The following is a 22,271-nucleotide window of genomic DNA, read 5'->3' as shown; positions in this document are numbered from 1 at the left end:
CATAAAAGCTGCTATGTAGGGATTCTGGTCTTTCTTTGAGACCTTTAGGGGTTTGAGATGATCATTTTGAGTATGATAAATAAAATCTGAATCATAGTTTGTATTCAGTAGTGAAATTTCTAGACTTTTACTTTATCCTTATAAGATGTTTCTGTAATAAATTTTTGCATCCTTAAAATTTTGGTTCTTTTTGTATGATATTGAAGAAGATAGTGTCTGCCAGTAAAGGAGATTTAGTCTAGTTTCTGCAAAGTGAAGGTGTATTTAAAATGGCTGCCCATTCTTCAAGGGAACGGGGGTTAATTGCTTGAGTTTTTCTTTAATAAAACCAGCACTGTCTCATAGCTGAGTTGATGGTCTTTTGACAGTGTAAGTTTGGATAACCAGAAAGGGACAGAACTAAAGCCTGCCCTATACTTGAGTTTTTGGTTAAAAGAAATTGTAAATTAATTGCTATCGTACTCCTTTTAACTTTAGGAAGGAGAGGGCAAAATGGGTATAAAGAATTTACAAGACAAGAAGAGACCACTTGTGAAAAGAGTGAACCTCTTACTGCTGAAGATGAAGAAGCTTTAAAACAGGAACAGCAAAAGAAGGAGAAGGAACTGTTAGAAAAGATTCAGAATGCAACAGCCTGCACAAATATCACCCCACTGGGTCGTGACCGTCTCTACCGACGCTACTGGATTTTCCCTTCTGTTCCTGGATTGTTTGTAGAGGAGGACTATTCGGGTCTCACAGAAGACATGTTGTTGCCTCGAACCTCTTCCTTTCAGAATAGTGGACAGTCTTGCACAAATGAACCTCAGGTATTCAGTAAAACTGGAGAGTCTTTGAAATCCTCTGAATCTACCTCCAATATTGACCAAGATTCCCACACCAGTGTTGTCGTAGAGGTGCCAAGGCCAGTATACAAACCAAACCGTTGGTGCTTTTACAGTTCTCGGGAACAACTGGACCAACTCCTAGAGGCTCTCAATTCCCGAGGACATAGGGAGAGTGCCTTAAAAGAAACTCTTTTACAAGAGAAAAGTAGAATATATGAACAACTAAGCAGTTTTCCTGTGGAGAAATTCCATATTCCAGGTAAATGAAAGGTTCTTGGTCTTAAAGTAATTTTAGCTTTGGAAAAAGATTAACCGGAGAATAAAATGAATATGTGCTAAAAAGCTGTGTAGCTGTATTGGTTGTTACATGGATTAACATCAGTGCAGTGGCATTTTGTGATATTACTACTCTTTTCTGGGTTTTTTTCCCTTTGCTTCCTGTGGCAGACACTCACTACAGAAGGGAACAGCAGGATAGCAGATGTTTTATGGTTTTTAAACATAGGAGTATACTGGAAACTATCCTAGACCTAGGATTTAGGGGTTTTTCCTTTTTCTCCTAGCCAAGTATTTTGCCATTGATTGGCAAGGCATTGTCTCCAATCACTGATAAAGTTCTGCTCATACAGGCTTACAGCCAGCTTGCTTATAGTCTGTTGGTAGGTAAACAGTGTTACCAAACTGAGACTCCCTAGGGTAAGACTCAAGAAATTACATTTTGTTTTTAATTACAACACATTACCTTGAGGATTGGGGGTTATCTGTGTTGGGGCAAGGGAGAGTCATCCACAGCAGACACAAATTCTGTTTTCCTAGCATGTGTATAGTGAGCACATCTGATACTGCTAAATTAATAACTGATCTCCCATTTATTTTGGTGGAAACTAGCACAGGACAGAGGTTTTGCATAGTAATTAAGCTTTATTTGGAGGCCTTTTTTCTATATTGGGATTTTTTTTTGGTGAGAAAATCTCCATCATCTTCTGATATGTTTGAGTTTGTATGGTTCCTTATTTTCTTCATTGATGCACCTTTATCTGTATTTTGCATGTTGCTTTCTGCTCTGAAGCAACTTGATGTCCACAGTCATAGATTTTTCTTCTCTTTCAATGTTAGAACTGAAGAATAACATTGATTTTCATTAAAAAAATAAAATAAAAAAAAGAGGCAGCTTTGAGCTTCATTTTAATAGAGATCAAGAAAATTCAAATGCAGTGGTCCAATACCAGTGGTGCCACACCACTGTGTGGTAAGCAGGGATAAATAGCCAAATGTAGATGCACTTGGTTGGGAGCTTTTTGGCTGTGGACTCCAGATGCTGCCCTATTGCATTCACTCAAATGACTTGCAGGACAAGAGGGATTCTCCTGCACTGTAGGCTGTGCTTCTGCCTTTTCCAGTTCCTGCTCAAAAAAGCATGGAAATAAAATTGATTTGTGCTATTACTTGATTTTATTCCAGCATCTGCTAGTGTTTCCTTGTCAATTATTTGAAAAGCAGAGGCTGCTTTTCTGGTTCTGCTCAAGAAAAATACTTCATTTCTTCTTTGCTTTTAAACTTAAAAAGGACGTTTCCCACATCCAGGCATTAGAGTTGCTAGTCTACATTTTGAGAGTATTTGCATGATTACTTTCAGTTACAGGGAATTGTTTCAGCAATTGAGAGCATCTTAGAAATTCATCCTGCGCTTTTTTAGCAACAGCTTTATTTATTGAATTTGTTAAATAGCCCTTAAATTGTTGCATGTGGCTTCTTATCACTGCACTCAAAGGTTTTAAGGTAAATCCTGTGAACAAAAATGTTCATCACCTATGCAGACTTGCAAGCACTAATTTAGGATTTGGGCAGACTTTCAGCTCTTTCCTGTGGGTTTTGAGTTTTTGCATGAATTTTGAGTTCTCTTGGGAGTAAGTTTTTACTTGATGGTCCATCATCATCAGCTCTCACCTTGTTTTCATAAATTATCATGTTGTCTTGCTCTTTTCTTCCCTGCCTTTAATTAGAGGATGCAGTCAGTCTTGTCTGTGCCTGTATCATGTCTTTTTGTTTTGTTTTAAGGTTAGGTTTTTAAAAGAGATTTTATCTTGCTGTGTTCTGTTAGGTTTTATGATTTTCATTTTCACATGATTATTTTAAGTGTTTCTATGATAAAGATACATGCAGGAAAGACAGTTGAAGAGTTCTCTTGTAAAGTAAGAGCAGTCAAGTAATAGAAATGTGACTTTATTCTCTCTTTTTTTCTTCCTTGCACTTAGAGCAAGGTTGGTGTTACTTATTTACTACTTCTGAAGGAATTTTAAGACAAAAAAACTTTTTACATTAGCAAGGGTTTCTTTTATGTGTTGTTATGAGTGCATGCCAATCATCTGTTGGCCATCTATTGGTCGTCATTACCCTGCTTGGTTGAATCAGATACCTTAGTTGGCACAGATATTGGTGTTGGCACCTAGCTACAGGAAGGGAATTTTGAACCCATGTATTCTGCTTGTTCTGTCTTGTACTATTGTTCTCTCTGCCAACCGTTTCTTTAAAGGAACAAGATCTGCTAACACCAAATTACTTGCTGTTCTCGCAGAAAAACCTCAGATTGATGTCAGACCTCCTATAGGACGGGGAAGGATGCAGAATGTCCATGATGGATCTCACCTCTCTGCAGAGAAGCAGCTTGAACTGCGACTTAGGGACTTTCTTTTGGACATTGAAGACAGGATCTACCAAGGAACGTTGGGGGCTATTAAGGTATTTGTAAATGGTAGAATGTAGGAACATAGTGGTGCCATCAAGTCTGTAACTTAAATGAGAACTCTTGCATGCAGTGGTTTTACTAGAAGCATAATTAAATTAAATGTATGCAGTAATGGGTACAAAAAGTTTGTGTCCTTTGATTCTTTAGAAACCTCAAATTCATATGCTTGCTTCAGGTTACAGACAGACAGGCTTGGAGAGCAGCCTTAGAACATGGGCGGTATGAGTTTCTGAATGATGAAAACAAAGAAAATGGTATTATTAAAACTGTGAATGAAGAATCTGAAGAAATGGAAACTGATGATCAAGATAAGTTTATTGTGAAAGACAGGTAAGGGTTGTAGTTGGAATAATGGTTCTTCTCTCTGAGCTTTATAGCAGTGCTCTGGTTTTCATCGTCTGGGGGCTTTTTGACCTTCAAATTGGTTTTACCCTCAAATTCTTTCATATGGTGATTTTTAAGACTGTAAATCTTAAAATGCAAGATTTCATTTTTGTTTATAGTCTGAAATGATGATGTTCTATTACCATATAAAACTAAGGCACCAATTTTTACATCTTTCAGTATTCAGATATTACACTGCTCAAAGTAAACATTAGTTATCAAAGAAGGAACATGTGGATTCATTTTGAAGTAATTTTAAATGCAGGGAAAAATTAAACTGGCAATAGATGTTTTGTTTTCCAGAAGAACCTTCCCCCTCAAAAAACCCCCCAAACAAAAAAACCTCACACAAGCAGAAAGAACCTCCAACAAGACACAAAACCGAAAACCAACAAACAAACAACAAAACCAAAATACTTTGATTTCTGAAAAGAGTAGGAGGGTTGAAAAGGAATAATGGTAATAGTAACAAATCTCTGGTTGAACTGGCCAGTGTACCTTTTGAGTCATAGTAAGAACCACCAGGGCAACAACCATAGTCTGGATTAATTTTAAGCATAGCAGCAAAATGGAGAAGTGATCTTACAGCTTTAGGATAATACTTCTGCGGAGCAAGCTGCAACATAGTAAAAGGAAGGAAACCTCAAATCATACGGTGTTGTAGCTGTAAAGTGTTTTGTGGTGTTTTGCTTGGTTTTTAAACATTTGAGACAGATGTGGCTCTCTGATAGCACTTCTTGTTGTAAATCAAACTTCGGAAATCACAGAAATGGTGAAGATTTCCAAATTCTTACTTCTCAGAAGTTGCATACTTCTCAGAAATAAAGGTCTACATTAATATATTTGATGAAATTCTATGTCTTGACAGGGTGTGAATACTGAAATACTTCAGGAAAAAAAAATCATTTGAGACAATCATTGTACTAACATACAGTTTGCCTTATGTATTTTGTGATGCTTTCTCCTCTTAGACTTGTATAAAAGCTGTATTTCTGAGTGGACTTATGAAGGCTGTGTTGGATGTTAGGAATTTAAAGTTCTTCAAGTTTTTTTCTCATTTTATTTTAGTTCTCATTCATCAGTGTGAATTAGAATTGTCCTGTAAGACTATCCTTTGAATCAGAGTTCTCTACTTGCATGCAAAAAGGATGGGGTCATTCTTTATATTAACCACACAATTTACAGGCATTTGGTTCTTGAAAGCCACAATATAGAAGTATTCCACTGTTTTAACTAAGAGGCTGAAATTTATCTTTCCACTTAACATTGGGTACTTGTTCCATTGCCAACTCTCAATTTAACTGCAGAACTTTGTAGCTTAATTTTTTTTCCATTCGATACTGACTCCATCAGAGTTTCTGAATAAAGTCTACTCTAATAAAGTCTTGCATATTAAATCAGACTATGGGATTCTGAAATCATGTGATAGATTGGTTTTGATGTGAGGCTTTTTATCCACCTCAGAGCAAGTGACATCTCATTAAGACCTTGGAGTTTGACTAGTGAAATGTAAATAACTATGCAGCTTTCTTTCTGTTTGCTTTCAGGCTCTCAAAATGTGTGTGACTGCAAAATACAATGAATAGCTTTTAAGTGGGGAAAAAAGAACAGGGACAACCAAAAGCATTGCTTATTCACAAGAATAAAGCAGAATCCAGACAGTCTTAATTAGTTAATTTTTTATAAACCCCAAATAGAAATGGAATTTTATTTTCAGTAGTGTGAGCTTCTCTCCTACCCGTTACTTTATGTTTGTGGCTCAGAAAGATTAACTACATTTTGAAATTATTACTTAGTCTTTTGGCCCTGTTTCATTGGAAAACTACCTCTTTGGTGGTTTGTTTGTTTGTGGGGTTTGTTTGGTTGGTATCAGGGGTTTTCTTTAGTTGTTTTTTTTATTGTTTGGGAGGCTTTTTAACCGCTCTTACACAAAAAGTTAGTATTTTATAAAGATCCTCCAAGGATGAGAATGTACAAGTTAACAAGTCTTGATTTACATTTAAAAATTACTTTATTTCTTTATTTTCTTTTCAAAAATCTTTTGAATTGTAGGGATTTGTGTAGCTGAACTTTTGCAGGTAGATGTGTTCTAAAAGGCTACACTTAACCACTGGAAATGTTTTCACTGAAGAATCATTGGGACTATATTCTTCACAGAAATCTGTCGTAAACTAGGTGATGGATGTCACATCAAATTTTCTGGAAATCTTAATTGTTTTGAAATTTCTCATCCACATTTCTTGTAATTTATATAACTGCTCCCTAAAGATGATTTATGTGCTAGGCTAGCTGAGCAAACATAAGAACTAGGATAGTTAATCCACACCTGTGTAGTATCCATTCATGTCTGTAATCCCTGCATGTACATCAAGTTAAAACAAGAAGCTTCTGTAGATACATCTGCAAGTATCGCTGGTGTTAAGTTCAGAGACTTCAAAGATAATTTTATACATTTCCCTTCTAGACTCATTGGGTTAAAAACAGAAGCTCCAAGTGCTGCATCAACAAGCACAAGTACTCCTCAGCCCATCAGTAATGTGGTCCACTACTTGGCGTCTGCACTGCTTCAAATAGAACAAGGAATTGAGCGCAGGTTTCTCAAATCACCCCTCGGTAAGTCTAGTCTCAGAATTGAAACTGTATCTCTAGTTTTATGTAAGATTTTGTAACTAACAAACCAAACACATCACCCCAACACTGCTATAAGACCCTGACCCCAAGCCCACTTGTTTGTTTTGTAAGACTGGATGCTTTAGAAGGACATCTTGGGGAAAAGAACAAGAAGTTAACATATCCATATATATATATGTGTGTGTGTGTGCGTGTGTAAATATATATATACATATATATATACATATGTGTGTGTATATATATGTATGTATATGTGTATATATATGTGTGTAAATATATATATACATATACATACATATATATGTATATATATATATTAAAAATGTATTTAATTAACAAGCAAATTTTATGCTTAAGTACATGCTTATTTAACATTAGATTATTTCAGTGACCATGTTTTTGTGGTGTTGCAGTTATGCATTGGGATACAAACTGTACCCTTGGGCAGAAAAGATCAAGCTTTCTGGGGGAATACTATAATTCAGAATTACTGTTGAGGCCAGTATGTCATGCAGTTCTAGGTTGTAAAACGTTTGCTTCTTTTTATACTGTTTCAGTGAAAGCAATATAGGCCTAGTTCACCTTGTTCAGCAATAATAGAATACTTACAGTAAAATATAGGAAATACTTACACTGCAAACATTAAGATTCTCAGGTTTTGCATTTTTGCTGTAAAACTTGGAAATAAAAGGTTGCAAGAAAAATCTAAACCAAAGCAGGATTATAGCTTGACTTTGACACATATTCCTTACTTGGCTTCCTCTAATGAGGCTCCAGAGGTGAGAGACAGGATCCAAAGTGCATAAAGTCATTTTGTTTTCCCATGATTCCTCAGGTCTGGTTTCCTTTGGATCTTTTTGCAGTTTGGAAGTGGACTTTTACCATTGAGAAATGTGTAAAGGTGGTTCCTCCTTTCCAAGGTGGCTGTCTTGGTCAGACTTCCTGTCTGGATGGCACACTGGGGATGAGCTGTGCCATGTGCTTGGTGGGCTGCTTTACATCTCACCTCTGGTTTGCCACTGCAGTGCATTCCAGGGTCCTCCAGAGCAGCAGCTACTACACACCCTGGTAGACTGATACTCTCCTCTGATAATCACTGTGTGTAAAATCCTTCTGCTCTGGCAGACTCTGCTGTAGTAGCTGAAAAAGAAAATGCATGTTTTGGTGTGTTAACACAAGATATTAATGCCCTGTGGTGCAGTTGATCTGAAGTTGTTTCTGCATCTTGGCTGCTCCTGCATGGAGCCTGCTGTGTGGGTATCAGTTAACACTGAAGATGGGTCTGAGCTAGATTTGTGCCAGAGACTGACACGTGGGCATGGGTTCCCTTCCACAAGCTTTTGATATCTGTGTGATGACCTCTAGAAGATGGAAGTGCAGCAAATGATTGAGATGAAAGGGGAGAGCATAGGAATAGTTGAAACCGCAGCTGTTTAAAAAAGCTTTACTTGGCTGGGTGTTCGGTCAACTCAAATATGTCTGCACTTTCCAAGCCAGGCATGATACAGCTTATTTCCTGCTGTATGACTAGATTGCAGCCTGTGCAACAGTTAATTGACAGTACCTCTAGCATTTGTCATACTTTTCATATACTTTTCCATATGCTTTTACAAGTTGTAAATACATTGTGCATTATATGCCTCTTATTTCCATACGGAGTCTGAGAATATTTTGCTGACAGCCCCTTGCTGGCAGTTGTAAGTTGACTATTACCCTAAGGGGAAAAACGTGGTTATTAGCAGGCTATGGCCATTGATTGTGCATCCTGAGTTAGAGGAAGAAGACTAAAAGAAGAAAAATGCCCCAGAGGTGTTGGAGAGAAAGTTTTTTAGCAGTTCTCTGTCTCCTTTTTGGTGGTTTCAACTTTGCCATCATCTTATGCTGGTTCATGTTTTTACCTTACCTTTGGAGTGATGGTGGATTGGTTTTTTCTTAACTTGGAAATCCTGTTCTCTTAGGTGTTTTATACTGAGTGACAAAGGGAGCATATAAGGAAAACAAATACTGTGTTTTGCATGTCTTAAATCTCTGATGTTTGTTTACTGTAATGTGCCTGTGCATCTCTTCTGCTGTGAAAAATGCTACTGCTCTACAATTACAGTAATGTATAGAATAACCTACATCACTGAGGAGCAGGAAGGATCCCAGGTGTCCTCTGCTCTGGCTTACTGCCCTAACCATTAAGCGACAGTGTCAGGTTCCCTCTTGCTTTTTGGTGCCAAAGTTCTCATGTTTTCAGTTACGTAATGGGCCACTTTTAGCAGGAGGGGAATCTGAATGAAGGCAAGATTGCATATGTATAACAGACATAGAAAAGTTCTCTACTTAGCTTGACAAGGAGGTGTTTGTAGTGCTACTAAACCTTTCCATGAAAAGTAGACACTTGTTTTTCAGGACTGCTGTGTGCTCAGAGCTGTGATGTATTTTTTTCTCTGACCCCTCTAGAGTGTGACCAGCAGTATTCTGATGATAGAAATTAGCTCTAAGTTTGTAACCATTGAGGTTTAGTTTGAGGAGTTTTTTGTTTTATTTGACTGTTCTTATATAGATTACTGTGTCTCTGCGCTCATTTTTTTTTTTCTAACAGGAGGGGTGTTTTATAATAGCTGTTCCAGTTATGTAAGGGAACCCCCCCTAGACAAAATGCCTTACATATCTGTTTCTCATGTTAAATCTGATAATTCCAACTATTTTGGCTGATTGAATTACCACTGAAGTAAAATATTGGAAGTCAAGCAACTGCTAGGAGTTCTGTTTTGGTAGCAGTACAGGGGAGCGCTTGTGGTAAAAAGAGTGCCCCTGCATTTAAGCCACACTGAAAATGCTCTGTCTTTGACATTATTTCAGTTCTTGCTTTTGCTGCAAAGTTTCTTTGCTTTCTCTATCCCTCCTTTTACTCTGCTCTGTTCCTATTAGGCAATGGAGCCATACTTAACAATTTTTAGTTTTCATTTGTGGCTGCTAGTCCTAAAGCCATCACGCTGAAATTCCCTGCAGTCACTGGCAGGTTTATGCTGGTGGCCTCCAGGGTGCAGAGCAGACAAAGGGACCCAGCACAGCAGTAAAAGGACCAGCTGCTCCTCTCAGCTCCGTTTTTGTTTGAGGCTCTATCAGGCTGCCAAGAGCCTTGCTGGTGATTCTGATGGGTTTAGAGTTGAGGTGCATACCAAATGTTCAAGTGGAAGAGCAAGAAAAGACTGACAGAGAAGATAGTGATGTGAAAGGAGATCTGGAAACCCCAGAAAGGGCCTCTTCAGCTTTACAGAGCTGCTAGATGCCCACTAATCTTCTGTTGTCTGATTAAATGTAACATGATTTAAATTGTATGTATTTCTTAATTATGAACTGTCTTTTTGCAATTCTTTCATTAAATACTACTATAAAAAATTTGGTTTTTCTTCCTTCACTGCAGCCCAAGGTAATGTTACAGGAGACTTATGGAAAGGAGGGGGTGCAGTTGCAGTACATTGTTTTCCTGCAAAAATTTCAGAGTTAAGATGTAAAAAAGCCTTTTTCTTTTTTAAATAGTTGTTTGAAGGAAACTCTGAAGTGCTGCTTCTCAGAAAAAAAATTATTTGAAAAGGAAGAAATACAAGTAATTTTTGTTATGAATTTTGCTTCTTTTTTGATATAAATTTGCTTTTCCTTACATTTCAAAATATTTTGCAGTGCAGTAATAGATCTCATCATTCCTTTTACAGAAATATGAAAGTTGAGGTATAAAATGATGAAGTGATTTGGTTGCCCTGGAGTTCAGTGAGGCATCCACAAAAAAAGTCTGCCTTCTGCTCTAGTTCAAGACTTCAGTTATTTAAGCATCCTTCAGATTTCCATGCAAAAGGTTGGGTTCTAATTCATGGGAGCACCTTTGAGACTGATGTTGGGAACTATCTGCCTACGGTGTAACTTGTGCCATGCACTTCTTGCATGCCAAAAAAAAAAAATCCAAACCAACTTTCTTCTCCTTTTTGCTTGTCTTTATTCCATTCCTTTCTTTTTAAATTTTGTTGTTGTTTCCTGTAGTCCCAAAGGTGTTTCCTATTTATAGTTGTCCTCATAATAGCATCAGGCATCTTCCAGTAGTATCCCGGGATATGATTAGTATATACACATACTTTGTTCTTATGCTTTCATTACTTCCCTGCAGAGTTTCATGAGCAGAGGCAGCAAAGGTGGAAATGGGCTTTTTATGATACAGAATTTTTGTTTACTCTTCAGAGAAGACAGTCAAAGAAGGTGCCTTGTAATTGGTGCAGATGAGGTTCACCATGGCTCTTCCTTCCTGGGAGGTTAATTTAATAATTTTAATACTGGTGATCGCTACTGCACAAAAATGTCCAAAATAACATTGTTTCAAATGGACAGATGAACTAATTCTCTCAGTCCTTGAGAACTGTGCCCATAACCTGGCTACATTTTCTGAGCTGTGAGGAGGTTTGTTGTCACAGACCAGACAAATTGTTTGCTGAGAAACCTGTGGTTAGTATCTGCTCCTGTGGCCATTTGCACCAGAGATGGACAGAAAGGTAAGGCAGGGTAGGAATTCAGACCTTTTAGTTCAAGCATTCTGTTTGTAGTGGGAGTCAAAGTAAACAGTGGCATGTGCAATTCCTCCATGCACAGTACTCCCTTACCCTGCACTGTGTGAACATACTGAGAACCACTGCTCAAGTCATGTTTTTAGACTACACAAATATGGAATATAAAAATTAATTAAAAAATAATCTGCCATGCTTCAAAAAGGTATTTGAAATAACTCTATGAATTTAATGTTAGGTAATGCAGAAGATGATGAAAGGCACCACTGGGGGTATAAAAGGAGGAAGAGAGTGAAAAACAAGACTAGTCAGAGAGATGGTAAATTTTAAATGTTACTTGTATTGCTAAGAATTAGAAAGCATTGAATATTTTATCAGATTTTCTTTTTTTCTTGTTTTTTACTTAATTAATTTTGTAGCCAGTTCCTTACATTGAAGATATTGAAGACAAAGGTTTAAACATGAAACAAATACAGCTCAAATATTTAAGACTAAAAAAAAGGTTTCTGCAACCAGAAATAAAGAACTGTATTTTTTTTTTTTTATCACTTTGGGACCAAAATCTGCCTGTTAACATAATCCTGGGGTTTTTCCCCCTCTTTCTTTTAATGTCCCCATTTTTTTCTGAAACTTCACAGCATTGTGCAACTGCATATCCTTTCTAGAAACACTAAAATGGAAAACCCTTCCCTGAACTCAATTAGCTATTGATAGATGAGTGCATAGGTCTGTCAAATGACTTCATTTGCATTGTAGCAAGGCTTGGAGGACTTAGCTGACAGAAGGGTATCCCACTGTGCAGTGTAGAGCTGCTCAGACACAAAGGAAGAGGCCGTTTCTCCCTCCAAGTTAACAATATAAAGGAGAAATATGATGGATGGGAGAAAAAAGTGTTATTTTTATTTTACCAGTTGGGATCTAAAACAGTCAGGTGTTGTTTAGTGTGTTTGTTTCAGCAGCTGGACATGCTGAAGCAGGTTGTGGTCAGTAATTTTCATCTCTACTTGCTCTGCAAATTCGCAGTTGCAATATATTTGTCATGTTGTGTGATGAACTATATTGGTGAGCCAATCCAGGCTGAAAATAACGTCCAAATTAAAGTAATAATGGTGAAGCTGTCATTGTTAGCCAAATAAATGCTTGCCAGCCTATATATATGCTTGAGATAAAGTGTCTTTAAGAGTAAGAGTTACAATACAAATCTGATTTAAGTTGTTTTAATTTTCTTACTGAATTAAAAAAACCAAACAAACGTGGAGATATACTGCAGTGCTGTGAAAAGGACCTTGTCCACTGTCTTCAGAAGACTGAATTTAACACAGGAAGCCTGAGGACCAAGTAATAGGAAATGTTAGGAAATACAGGTTTGCAGTTCAGGAGTGGCTATATTTTATTTATGAAGCTGTGTTGCCTGTTTATCCTCTGCCTTCTCCCAAAGCTTCTCTTGTTCTGCTTGCTGCTGATGCAAATGTATGCAAGATTAGACAAATCCTGGCAGCCAGTTGATGAGGAGGCAGAAGGGCCTTGCCAGGAGAGCAATTAGTCTCATTTTTGTTCTTTCATTTTATTTGTTATTAGATATTTTCTCTTCCTATTCCTGAGAATAAATCATTTGGCAGACAGGTTCATCACAGGCCATTTGTGTGCCCACTGTCAGTAGTGCAGCAGGCAAGGTGGCATTATATACTTGAGTGCATCATTAATCAACTGAGATCAAGCAGTAGTAGCTGGACTATCACTTTTGAAGAGAAGTCTTCAGACATTCCAATAATCACAAGCACTGTTGTATTGTCTCTTCCTGTCCTCAAACCCTCTTACTTTAAAATGCAAGAAATAAATTTCAGCTTCAATAAAGATACTAGCTCTCTGCTCAGCAACAGCAGTGCAGGGTGTCATTTATACCTTCTCTTTTCTCTCAGGTTCTCAAACAGCCTATCTGGTTCTCTAGTTCCCAGCTGCCCATTCCTATTCAGTACTGTTCCCCTCGCTATCCAGTGTGTGTGTTTGTGTGGCCTGGATTGCAAACCAAAATATTAGAAAATACCGTCTAATTTCTCACCCCTGTTCCCTCCCCCATTTATTTTTGACTTAATTAGGAACTCGTGTGTTACTTGGTTTGACACTTGATGTGCACCACAGGTCCCTCCTGTGTGCTACATTGCTTAAAAGGTATTAAGGAAACAGTTACATTTCATCCCAATCAGTCACCCAACCTGGTCAGCCCCACAGAGGTGCAGGTGCTTATGAAGGCAGAGCGCAGGGCAGGAGCAAAGGCAGGGAGGCATGGACAGAAATGTTCTCTGGTAGACTCTACTGGAGCAAGAGTGGGTGATAAGTGCCTTCAAGCTGTTCTTTGCCAGTGAAGTTTCAGGTACTTTCTTTAAACATTTTGCGATTTCTAAATGTAAATACAAAGGAAGTTAAATTGAATGTTGTGATCATTTTTTCATAATCTTAAGTAACGTTTCATACTTTATAAATTGAATTGAATTAGGTTCCAGGTTGATATCTGAGTTTACTGTCTTATTAATGACCTAAGTACTTGCAAGTTCAAAGTTGAATAGGTATTGAAGAGTAAAATCTTAAAGCTCCACCATCTTTGAAACAATGGAGAAAATGCTCCAGTATTGAAGAGATAAGACAAAGGTTGAATTATTATCCCAGTTTGCTACTTGCTGTCTGTTTGACAGTCATAGTATTACCTCATATTCTAGAATAACCTGGATCTTTGAAAAAGAAGTTTGATAATTCTGTGGGGGTTTGTCATTTTTCTTATTTTTTTTAATCCCCTTCTTCAATGGAAGATGCCAGTGATGGTGGAAGGTCCTATAAAACAGTTCTGGATCGCTGGAGAGAGTCACTTCTTTCTTCTACCAGCTTATCCCAAGTCTTCCTACATCTGTCTACATTGGATCGAAGTGTCATCTGGTCCAAGTCCATCCTCAATGCTCGCTGCAAAGTGTGTCGGAAGAAAGGCGATGCAGAAAGCATGGTGCTGTGTGATGGCTGCGACCGAGGATATCATACATACTGCATCAGGCCCAAGCTGAAGGTATCTCAGGAGAAAGAAGTGCTTCCTTTTCACACAGAACTTGAATAGTTCTTATAACGTAATTGCATGTTGCTAATGCTTTTTCTCTTCATCTCCCCTTCTGTTTCTAGGTCATTCCTGAAGGAGATTGGTTTTGCCCAGAGTGCCGACCAAAACAGCGCTCTAGACGCCTCTCCTCCAGACAGAGACCCTCTGTGGAAAGTGATGAAGAGACTGCTGAACAACTAGAAGGGGAAGAAGAGGCAAACTATGATGAGATGGGACAAAGTGAGGAGGAGCATTATGAAGAAGAGCAAGATGAGGAGGATGAATCTCAAGAGGAGGAAGAGATAAGGTAAATTGGCCTGTTGAAATATCACCTTGATCATTATATGGAGTAATTGTTCACATAAGCATGTATCTTGAAACCCTAGTTTAAAAAAGATGTTTATTTTTTAGAAAAATGGCAGCTTGTTAAGAATTTGGCTTTTACCAAAAGATTTAATACTGACAAAAGTTGGGGCCACTGGACTTGGGCTCACTTTTCAGGATAAAAGTTCCAGCTTTGGATGTATGGGTGAGAGAAGGCCATCAGAGCTGCAGTTCTGTACAGCTACAGTTTGAATGTAAAGTGGAGAGAGTTTCAAACAGTAAAGGTTTTCTGGAGAAAACCTGGAGTTCTTTTTGTCCAGTTTTGAATTTTGGAGAACTAGATGCATACAATAAGTATTAGAACATTAGGGAAGACAATCCATTGGAGGCCACATGACATTGGGAAGGCTTGATGCTACTAATGCAGTAGCTGTTTCAAAAAGGCCAACAAACAAACCAAACCACCCTTATCCTCTGAAAAAGCCCCCCAAAACCATAACAACACCAAAACAAACAAAACCCAAACAAAAAAACAACCCAAGAAAACCACCTTGGAAAACAACCAACCAAAGAACATTACACAATCAACTAAATAATACAAAGTGATAATTTCAGTAAGAATTTGATTTGATACACATGCCAGCAGCATAAAAATTGAAGGAAACTTTTCTGATCTCAGAGTATTTTTCTTCTCTTTTTGGTAGTCTTTTGAATTGTCTAAAGCAAGGTTATTTGCAGTTCTGACAGTTGAGATTCAGTAGCTGGAGGGAATGTGCATGTCCTCAGGAAATAAATTTATCTCTAGGATCTCTCTCCCCTGTAAAGGAAGGGGAGTATTGAGTATTAGTTATAAACCCTGAGAAGAGCATAACTCTTATATGTAGCATTTTACAAGTGTCTTTTATTTATGTGGCTGATAATAATGTACAGAAATCCTAGTGGTTAACACTTGCTGTGAGAAATAAGCGACTCAAAGAAATTGATAACTGGTGCTTCAGTTGATGTATTCCTATTGCATAAGCTGCAAAGGTGATCAGAATCCTGAGCATTTCTTTAAGATATGTATTCCATGTAACATTTTATTGAGACCCCAGAGAAGTATTTAAGATAATGGTAATTATGGGTGACTGACTGCATCAGGTTGCAAGTCAGCTGCTCACCAGCTCAACCTTGAATGGCTGGGTTTTTTAAATGCTGAATTGGAAAACTGAGGGAAGAGATGAATGGCATTTTGGAATAAATAAATATGACTGTTCACTTTGTAGCCCATCAAAGCAAGGAAGATCCCAGGTCAAATTTCCATTAAAAATGAGAGCAGCCAAACTCAACAATCCATTCTCAAGTCAGAACAGCCAGCGTCAGGCAAGATATGCTTCTCGGAGCCAGCAAGTTGAATCTTCGTCAAAAATTACCAGAAGGGGTTTAAGAAATATAAAATCAGCCTCTTCAGCAGTGACAAAGCCTACTTTAAGACTTAATAGTCGGACCACTCGTCAGAGCCAAAGTTCATTACAAGCAGATGTTTTTGTGGAGTTACTTGGTCCTCGAAGAAGACGAAGAGGAAGAAAGAGTGCTGATAGCACACTGGAAAACAGCCCTTCCAACTCTCTTGGATTTAGAATTGTTGATACTGCAGACCCCAGTGAACGGCTTAGGAAATTTCCAGTTTCTGCTTCAAAGCTCTCTCTTCCTGTTGCCGAGCCCAAGAGAAGAGGCAGAAAACGACAATCTACAGGTTAGAGAAGTGTGTTCATCACAGCAAAATCCACATTCTGTTCCTTGCTAAAATATTTGTGTGGTAGAGCATGGAGACTGGAAGTAGCGGTTGAAGGCAGTTTTGCCACTTCCAATGAGACACTTTCTTTGTTTTCCAGTGAGATAAGTGAATCTTAAAATTTTCAGCCATCTGAGATTTATCGTATCCATACTTGAAATTTCATATTTGCACACAATATGCTCTATAAGTGAATAGAAAATTTGACAGTGTCTTAATCCATGCAAATGAGAATGTTTACTTGTAGCTTTTATGATTTTATTTTATTAAAGAATTAAACAGTGAAGAACGCAGATAGAGGCAAGGTAGCGAAAATAGGAATATACACACACAACAAGAAACTGCTACTAGAAGAAAAATGTTGTCTGTCTGGTATAGGGCTAACAGTGTCCTTGCTTGTTAAGGTAATACTTTGATGGTAAGGAAATACTTGGAAAGATACAATAACCTATTAAAAACAAAAAGGACCTAGTGTGAGACTGAGGAGCGTAAAAGAGCTTGCACTCCAGTGTGGCAGCCTTGTATTCTGCACTGTGTCTGTCCGTCATTATTCAGAATTTCTGAGCTTTTCCTTTAACCACCCTGCTGACTACCCTTGAAAGCAGATAAAACCACTCTGAATAGGGGTTTTGTGAAAGTAAAGTTAGGAGCAGGCAGCTTGTTCTGTTTTTTCTCTAATAGGGCTTTTCTTCAAGTGTTTAACAAATTGTTTTAAGATTGAAATCAGTGAAAAAAATAATGTCCAAAATTAATGGAATGGAGGAGGCACCCAGCTAAGTCCTGGTACTTAGCATTTTGTATGACAAGAGAGACATTTTAGTAGTAAATCACACGACTGGAGTATATTTAATACTTTAGACAAAACTTGTGCTTTTAAACTACAGTTTTAGTACCCCAAAATAATGGTGTTTCAACTTCTTTTTTTCTTTTAATTTTACTTGTCAGGCTTTAAATTTTGTCTTGTGTGGTGTTGGGTTGTTTCATTTTTCCCCAGAATCATCTCCTCCAATATTGAACAGGAGAAGTTCAGGTCGTCAAGGCGGAGTCCATGAACTCTCAGCTTTTGAACAACTCATAGTGGAACTGGTGCGACATGATGACAGCTGGCCTTTCATGAAACTAGTTTCCAAAATCCAGGTAACTGACAGAACTGTAGAGGGAACAGTAATGGCTGAGAGTCCTGCTTGCTGCTGGTAAACCTTGGGAATTTACATCATGGTCCAAACGGGGATAGAGCCAAGCAATGAGATTCAGGAGAACTCTCGCATTTCAGCTCAGATATTTGGTGCCAGAAATAACTTTTAGAATTGATGTGGTATTCACAAAGTTTTAAGCATGATTTTCACTGGGCATTTTAAAATGTGAAATGCTTTGGTTTGAAAACACCCAACCAAATAAGTAGAGCACAGGACTGCTAAAGGTAGTGGTTATTAATTAATCAGTTGAATTAATCTTTAATTTATGCAAAGACATTCTGAGGACAGACCTGTGATAAATAATAAAATAGAAACAACTTCACACTGATCTTAAGTATAATGCAATAAAAAGTGATTCTGTAGCTTAATTTTTAATTTCCCTCTTGTTTAAACTTCAAAATACTGGATGATATTGTGAGCACCCTAAGTAAGTGCTGCTCCAGATGTTTTTACTACAATAAAACTTCCCAAAGCTGCTTTCTTCAGACTGCACTGGCTTGTAAGGCACTGCTGGAACTATCTGACCGTGCCAAAGTGCCTGTGATTTCCAAGCTGTCTGGTGCAACTTTGCACAGACATTCTTGGGGATCTGGAGTTCGGCGTTTTAAAAGTTCTGCTGAAATTAGCAGTGATAGCTGTTTAATGAAGACCTGAAACTCTGAATTCAGAGTCACAAATATTTGGAAGGATTTATCTTACCTGGACAAGGAGAGTGATGTACAAACATGAATGAAGTAAGCATAGAGGAGGAGGAGAGGAATTTTGAATTAAACGGAGATTAGTGACTGCTTACTAAAGTATTGGAATTACGTTGGGAAGGGCAAGAATCTGGTGAATGCAAGGAAGGATGGAGAATTCAACTTAATTTTGATGCTGAAACTAAACTGCCAAAATTCAATGCACTCTGGTTTGCTGGAATCAATCACTAAGGGATAGTCTCCATATAGTTGGAAGGAAAAGTCCATACCTCACCCAAATTTTCTTCATCGTGATAGATATTTTGGTTTAATCTTATAGCTGCCTTTGAGACAGTATAAAGAGTACATTGAATGGTCTGTGCACAGCAAGCCAGAAAGAAAAAATTACTTTTCATTTTAGTAATTGCATAAACAGCACTCCTAAAGGGAAAGGAATGAAAAATATGTCAATTTAATTCTGTTTCTCTACTAATTGTTCCTTTAGCTTCATTTGCAGGTTGCACTTGATCTAGAGTAAAATTACAGGCCATAACAAAAAACTTTGTTTTAAAACATACATGATGGTGCATGTGGGTATCTTTCCTTGGAGAGGGGGAAGTCATGTTTGCATCATACACCTTTTCCTTTCACTTCCCCCACCCCATTTTGTGAGACAGTCACCCTAGACTTGGTGCTTACTGGAATTCAAAATTGGATCCAGATGATCACTACACTTAAAGGTTAGGCAGTCCTTTTGCTTCCCTGACTCTTGATCCCATAGTTGTTCTGGAGTGGTGGTTGCTCTCTGGTACTTGCATACAGTCTCCTGCTTGCTGCTCTTCAGGATTTCATTTACAATGAAAAGGAATCTCAGAATTCTGAATGAAGAATTGTGGAGTCAAAATGGTTATTACTCATGATTAAAGAGCTTTTAACATTGTAATATATTACAGGAAAAATAAAAAATGTATAATATTGGAAATAATTTTTGTACTTGACAGATGGGAATAGCTGGAACGGATAATGCTTATCTGGTCATGCACTTTTCTTACAGTTGTAGATTTATTCATTAAATTTCTGGCAAATGTTTGTTGTATTCTGCTAACTGAATGATACAAAAAACAGAAAAGCAGTGCCTGAAAACTAGTAATCAGTTCAGGCAGTGAAGGTAATTGTGTAGGATTCCTCTGTTATTTAAAAGCGAAACATAAATCCTTTCGGGTACATGATTTGCTTTATGTTTTACATAGGCAGAATTTAAGCTTCCATTTAAAGCCATTTGTCCATCAATCTTTTTGTTTGGATTTTGTTTTAGGTACCAGACTACTATGATATCATCAAAAAACCTATTGCCTTAAATATCATTCGTGAAAAAGTGAATAAATGTGAATATAAGTTAGCATGTAAGTATTATTTATTGGAAGGGGTATATTGTACCATGTTCTCTCACTTTAAATACTTGTCCTAAAATAGAACTGTGTCAGATGATTAGAAAACAGAAATTGTGTTTGCTTTGGGGGTTTGTGGTGTGTTTTGGGTTTTTTAAAAGAGCAGTTACTAATATTTTTAAAATAAAATCTGTTGAATATAGTTCCTTTACTACTAACATACATGATAGATAGATAAGAAATGGGCAGCTATGAAACTTTGGGTAATTTTTCAAGCCTTTAATATCAATGAGTGACACTGATGGAATATTAGAAAAGGTACTGTTGTTTCTGTCTGATTTTTATTTCCTGTATTGATAATCAGAGAAACTTAAGAATGTTTCCACAGAACAGCACTGATACAGTGATAGAAACTTGATACATGCAAGGACATTTTTGTGTTGCAACTCTGTAATTAATTTATTTTATTCACTAGCTGAATTCATTGAAGATATTGAGCTGATGTTTTCGAACTGCTTTGAATACAACCCTCGTAACACAAGTGAAGCAAAAGCTGGAACTAGACTTCAGGCTTTCTTCCACATTCAGGCTCAAAAGCTTGGACTTCCGATCACATCTGGTAACGTGGACCACACCGCTCCTGCGGCGAAGAAGTCACGAATCTAACCTCTGCCTTCCAAAGGATTTTTTTGAGGGAATTTATTACATTCATTAAAATGGATTGTTAAATTACGCAGTCGTCATGTCTATTTAAAGCAATAACAACTGTTTAACCACCTTGAAGTGTGGCCTGCACTATATTCTCAATATAATATTAAGCACTCAGGAGAATGTAGGAAAGATTACCTTTGCTACAGTTTTATTCAGTGTCTAATAATTTTGATAGATGTACTGGATACAGTACTGGTTTACAGAGGTTTTGTACATTTTTAATACATTCATGTGTTCAGATATCTTCCAGAAGTACTTTGTTTTTTCCTGCACAAAATAACCTTGTTTCATCCTCTAGATTTTGTAGGAGCTGTGGTATTGAGGGCTTTATCAACTCAGAGAAAATCTTCTGCTGTAGCACAGTTGAAGAAACTGTGTGTGTTGTTAAAACTTGTTTGAGCATATCTTCTCAACACTAATGAGTACAACTGCATATCTTTTCAAGTACTGTACCAGTGCTGGCTGGAGGTATTCGGTCTGAGTTTATTAAGTAGATATTTATTTAGCATTCAAAGTAATTTGTGAATTTGTTTTGTATTTATAAAATTTGTACTTGGGGCAAAAAAAAGTCCCATACTTTTTAAATTTTGGGGGGTGGGGTTTTGTTTGTTTGTTTGTTTATTCCCCTCTGACTTGATGATCAATCAATAAATACTTTCTCGTGTCCCTGGCAGTTCTTCTAGCAATGAGTAAATTTGCAGGACTGTACTTTTAAATTTCTACATTCAACTTTGGAAGTGTACAAATAAAATGACACATTTTTTCAAAGTATGTTGAGCTTGGACTTCCTCTTGAGTTGTACTGCTACATCACCTTCCCATTAACTTATGAGGACAATTTGCTGGAGGCAGCACAGGAGAATCTGGTTCCAGTATGTGTACCCCAGCCAGCACTCTGGGCAGCTGCAGCCACTGTCATAGCTGATCTCTGAGGGATGCAAGTGTCCATCCGTATGTACAGAGTAACGTAAGTAGTGCAAGTATGAATCTTTAATTTGGATCTCTAACAGTGTAAAGCCTTACAGATTTGTTCAGTCGGCCAGTAGCTTCTTTAAACTATTCTTACTATGCCTGATAGTTTTACTTTCAATATTTATTAATTTAAATTTATTAAGCTCAGTTCGAGTTAATATGTTTAAATCAGTCCTGCCTGCCCTCTTGTAGATATGCCACACTCCAAGAAAAAAGTATGGAGCGGAAGTTTGGGGGATAGGCGAGAATGGTAGGAAAAACTGAAACCTGAGGCTTGCTGCTGCAGCATCTTTTCCCCCTGTATTTATGCAGCTTGTGTTAAAGGGTTAAAACCTGAATATGCTCCTAACAATTACTTGCTGTGTAGTTGTGGGCTTTCTTTGGATGCTGTAGTGCTTACCTTGCCTTAGAGGTGGCAAGAAAGGGCATTCTCTTGAGTTTAGGGAATGGGTGGCAGTGCATAGAAGACTGATCAGTTCAAAGTGTTGCAGCTGTGGGTTGAAGGTTTTTTAAAATAATTTTTAAAAATTATTAGAATGAGAAAGGGGAGGGATGTTGTTCAAAAATGTCTGCTAATACTTCTGAGTTTCTGTGGAGGCTTTCCTGTTCAGAACTGACATCTCTTATCCAGATTAAAGAGACATTTTTTGTTCCCACAAAAGAAATGCTCCGAGTAAAGAATGCTAAATTCTGCAAGGAATATGAGCAACAGAAGACTTGGTTGCAGAGTGTAAGTTGTACTTGATACCCCTACATCTGTCCAGTCCTGAGAGGCTGTGAAAGTTCTGACTAGTAGTTCTCACAAACAGTTGTGTTCATTCTTGTTCACATGAATAACCCCCATTGACTGGAATGTGAACACATTTTGAGGAGGGGCACAGTGAGCTGAATAAGTCTATCTGTGGCAGATGCAATTTAAATACTTTCTGTCCCAAACCTACTCCCAGCTGTTCATTCCTATCACTTTTTCCAAGGTTATTTCCTTCAGTAGCATCCCCTCAACAACTGAGTTTGGATAGAGCAAG

General features: G+C 37.6%; 1 protein-coding gene across 2 annotated transcripts in view; it reads left to right on the top strand.

The window, feature by feature from the left end:
- The window catches only part of BAZ1A (bromodomain adjacent to zinc finger domain 1A), a 64,391-nt gene extending 43,367 nt beyond the window's left edge, over window positions 1-21,024 (top strand). For both annotated transcript variants that reach the window (XM_058838449.1, XM_058838440.1), the window contains 10 exons: window positions 478-1,086; window positions 3,403-3,566; window positions 3,749-3,903; window positions 6,422-6,570; window positions 13,931-14,178; window positions 14,289-14,512; window positions 15,795-16,264; window positions 17,298-17,440; window positions 19,492-19,579; window positions 20,040-21,024. In XM_058838449.1, coding sequence (XP_058694432.1) covers window positions 478-1,086; window positions 3,403-3,566; window positions 3,749-3,903; window positions 6,422-6,570; window positions 13,931-14,178; window positions 14,289-14,512; window positions 15,795-16,264; window positions 17,298-17,440; window positions 19,492-19,579; window positions 20,040-20,230 — 2,441 coding nt within the window. In that variant the 3' untranslated portion in view covers window positions 20,231-21,024. The remainder of the gene's footprint in view (window positions 1-477; window positions 1,087-3,402; window positions 3,567-3,748; window positions 3,904-6,421; window positions 6,571-13,930; window positions 14,179-14,288; window positions 14,513-15,794; window positions 16,265-17,297; window positions 17,441-19,491; window positions 19,580-20,039) is intronic.
- The last annotated feature ends 1,247 nt before the right edge of the window (window positions 21,025-22,271 follow it).

The sequence above is a fragment of the Poecile atricapillus genome, chromosome 1 (genome assembly GCF_030490865.1).
Source record: "Poecile atricapillus isolate bPoeAtr1 chromosome 1, bPoeAtr1.hap1, whole genome shotgun sequence".
In the NCBI taxonomy this organism is placed as follows: Eukaryota; Metazoa; Chordata; class Aves; order Passeriformes; family Paridae; genus Poecile; species Poecile atricapillus.
This window is presented reverse-complemented; position numbering and strand designations above follow the sequence as displayed.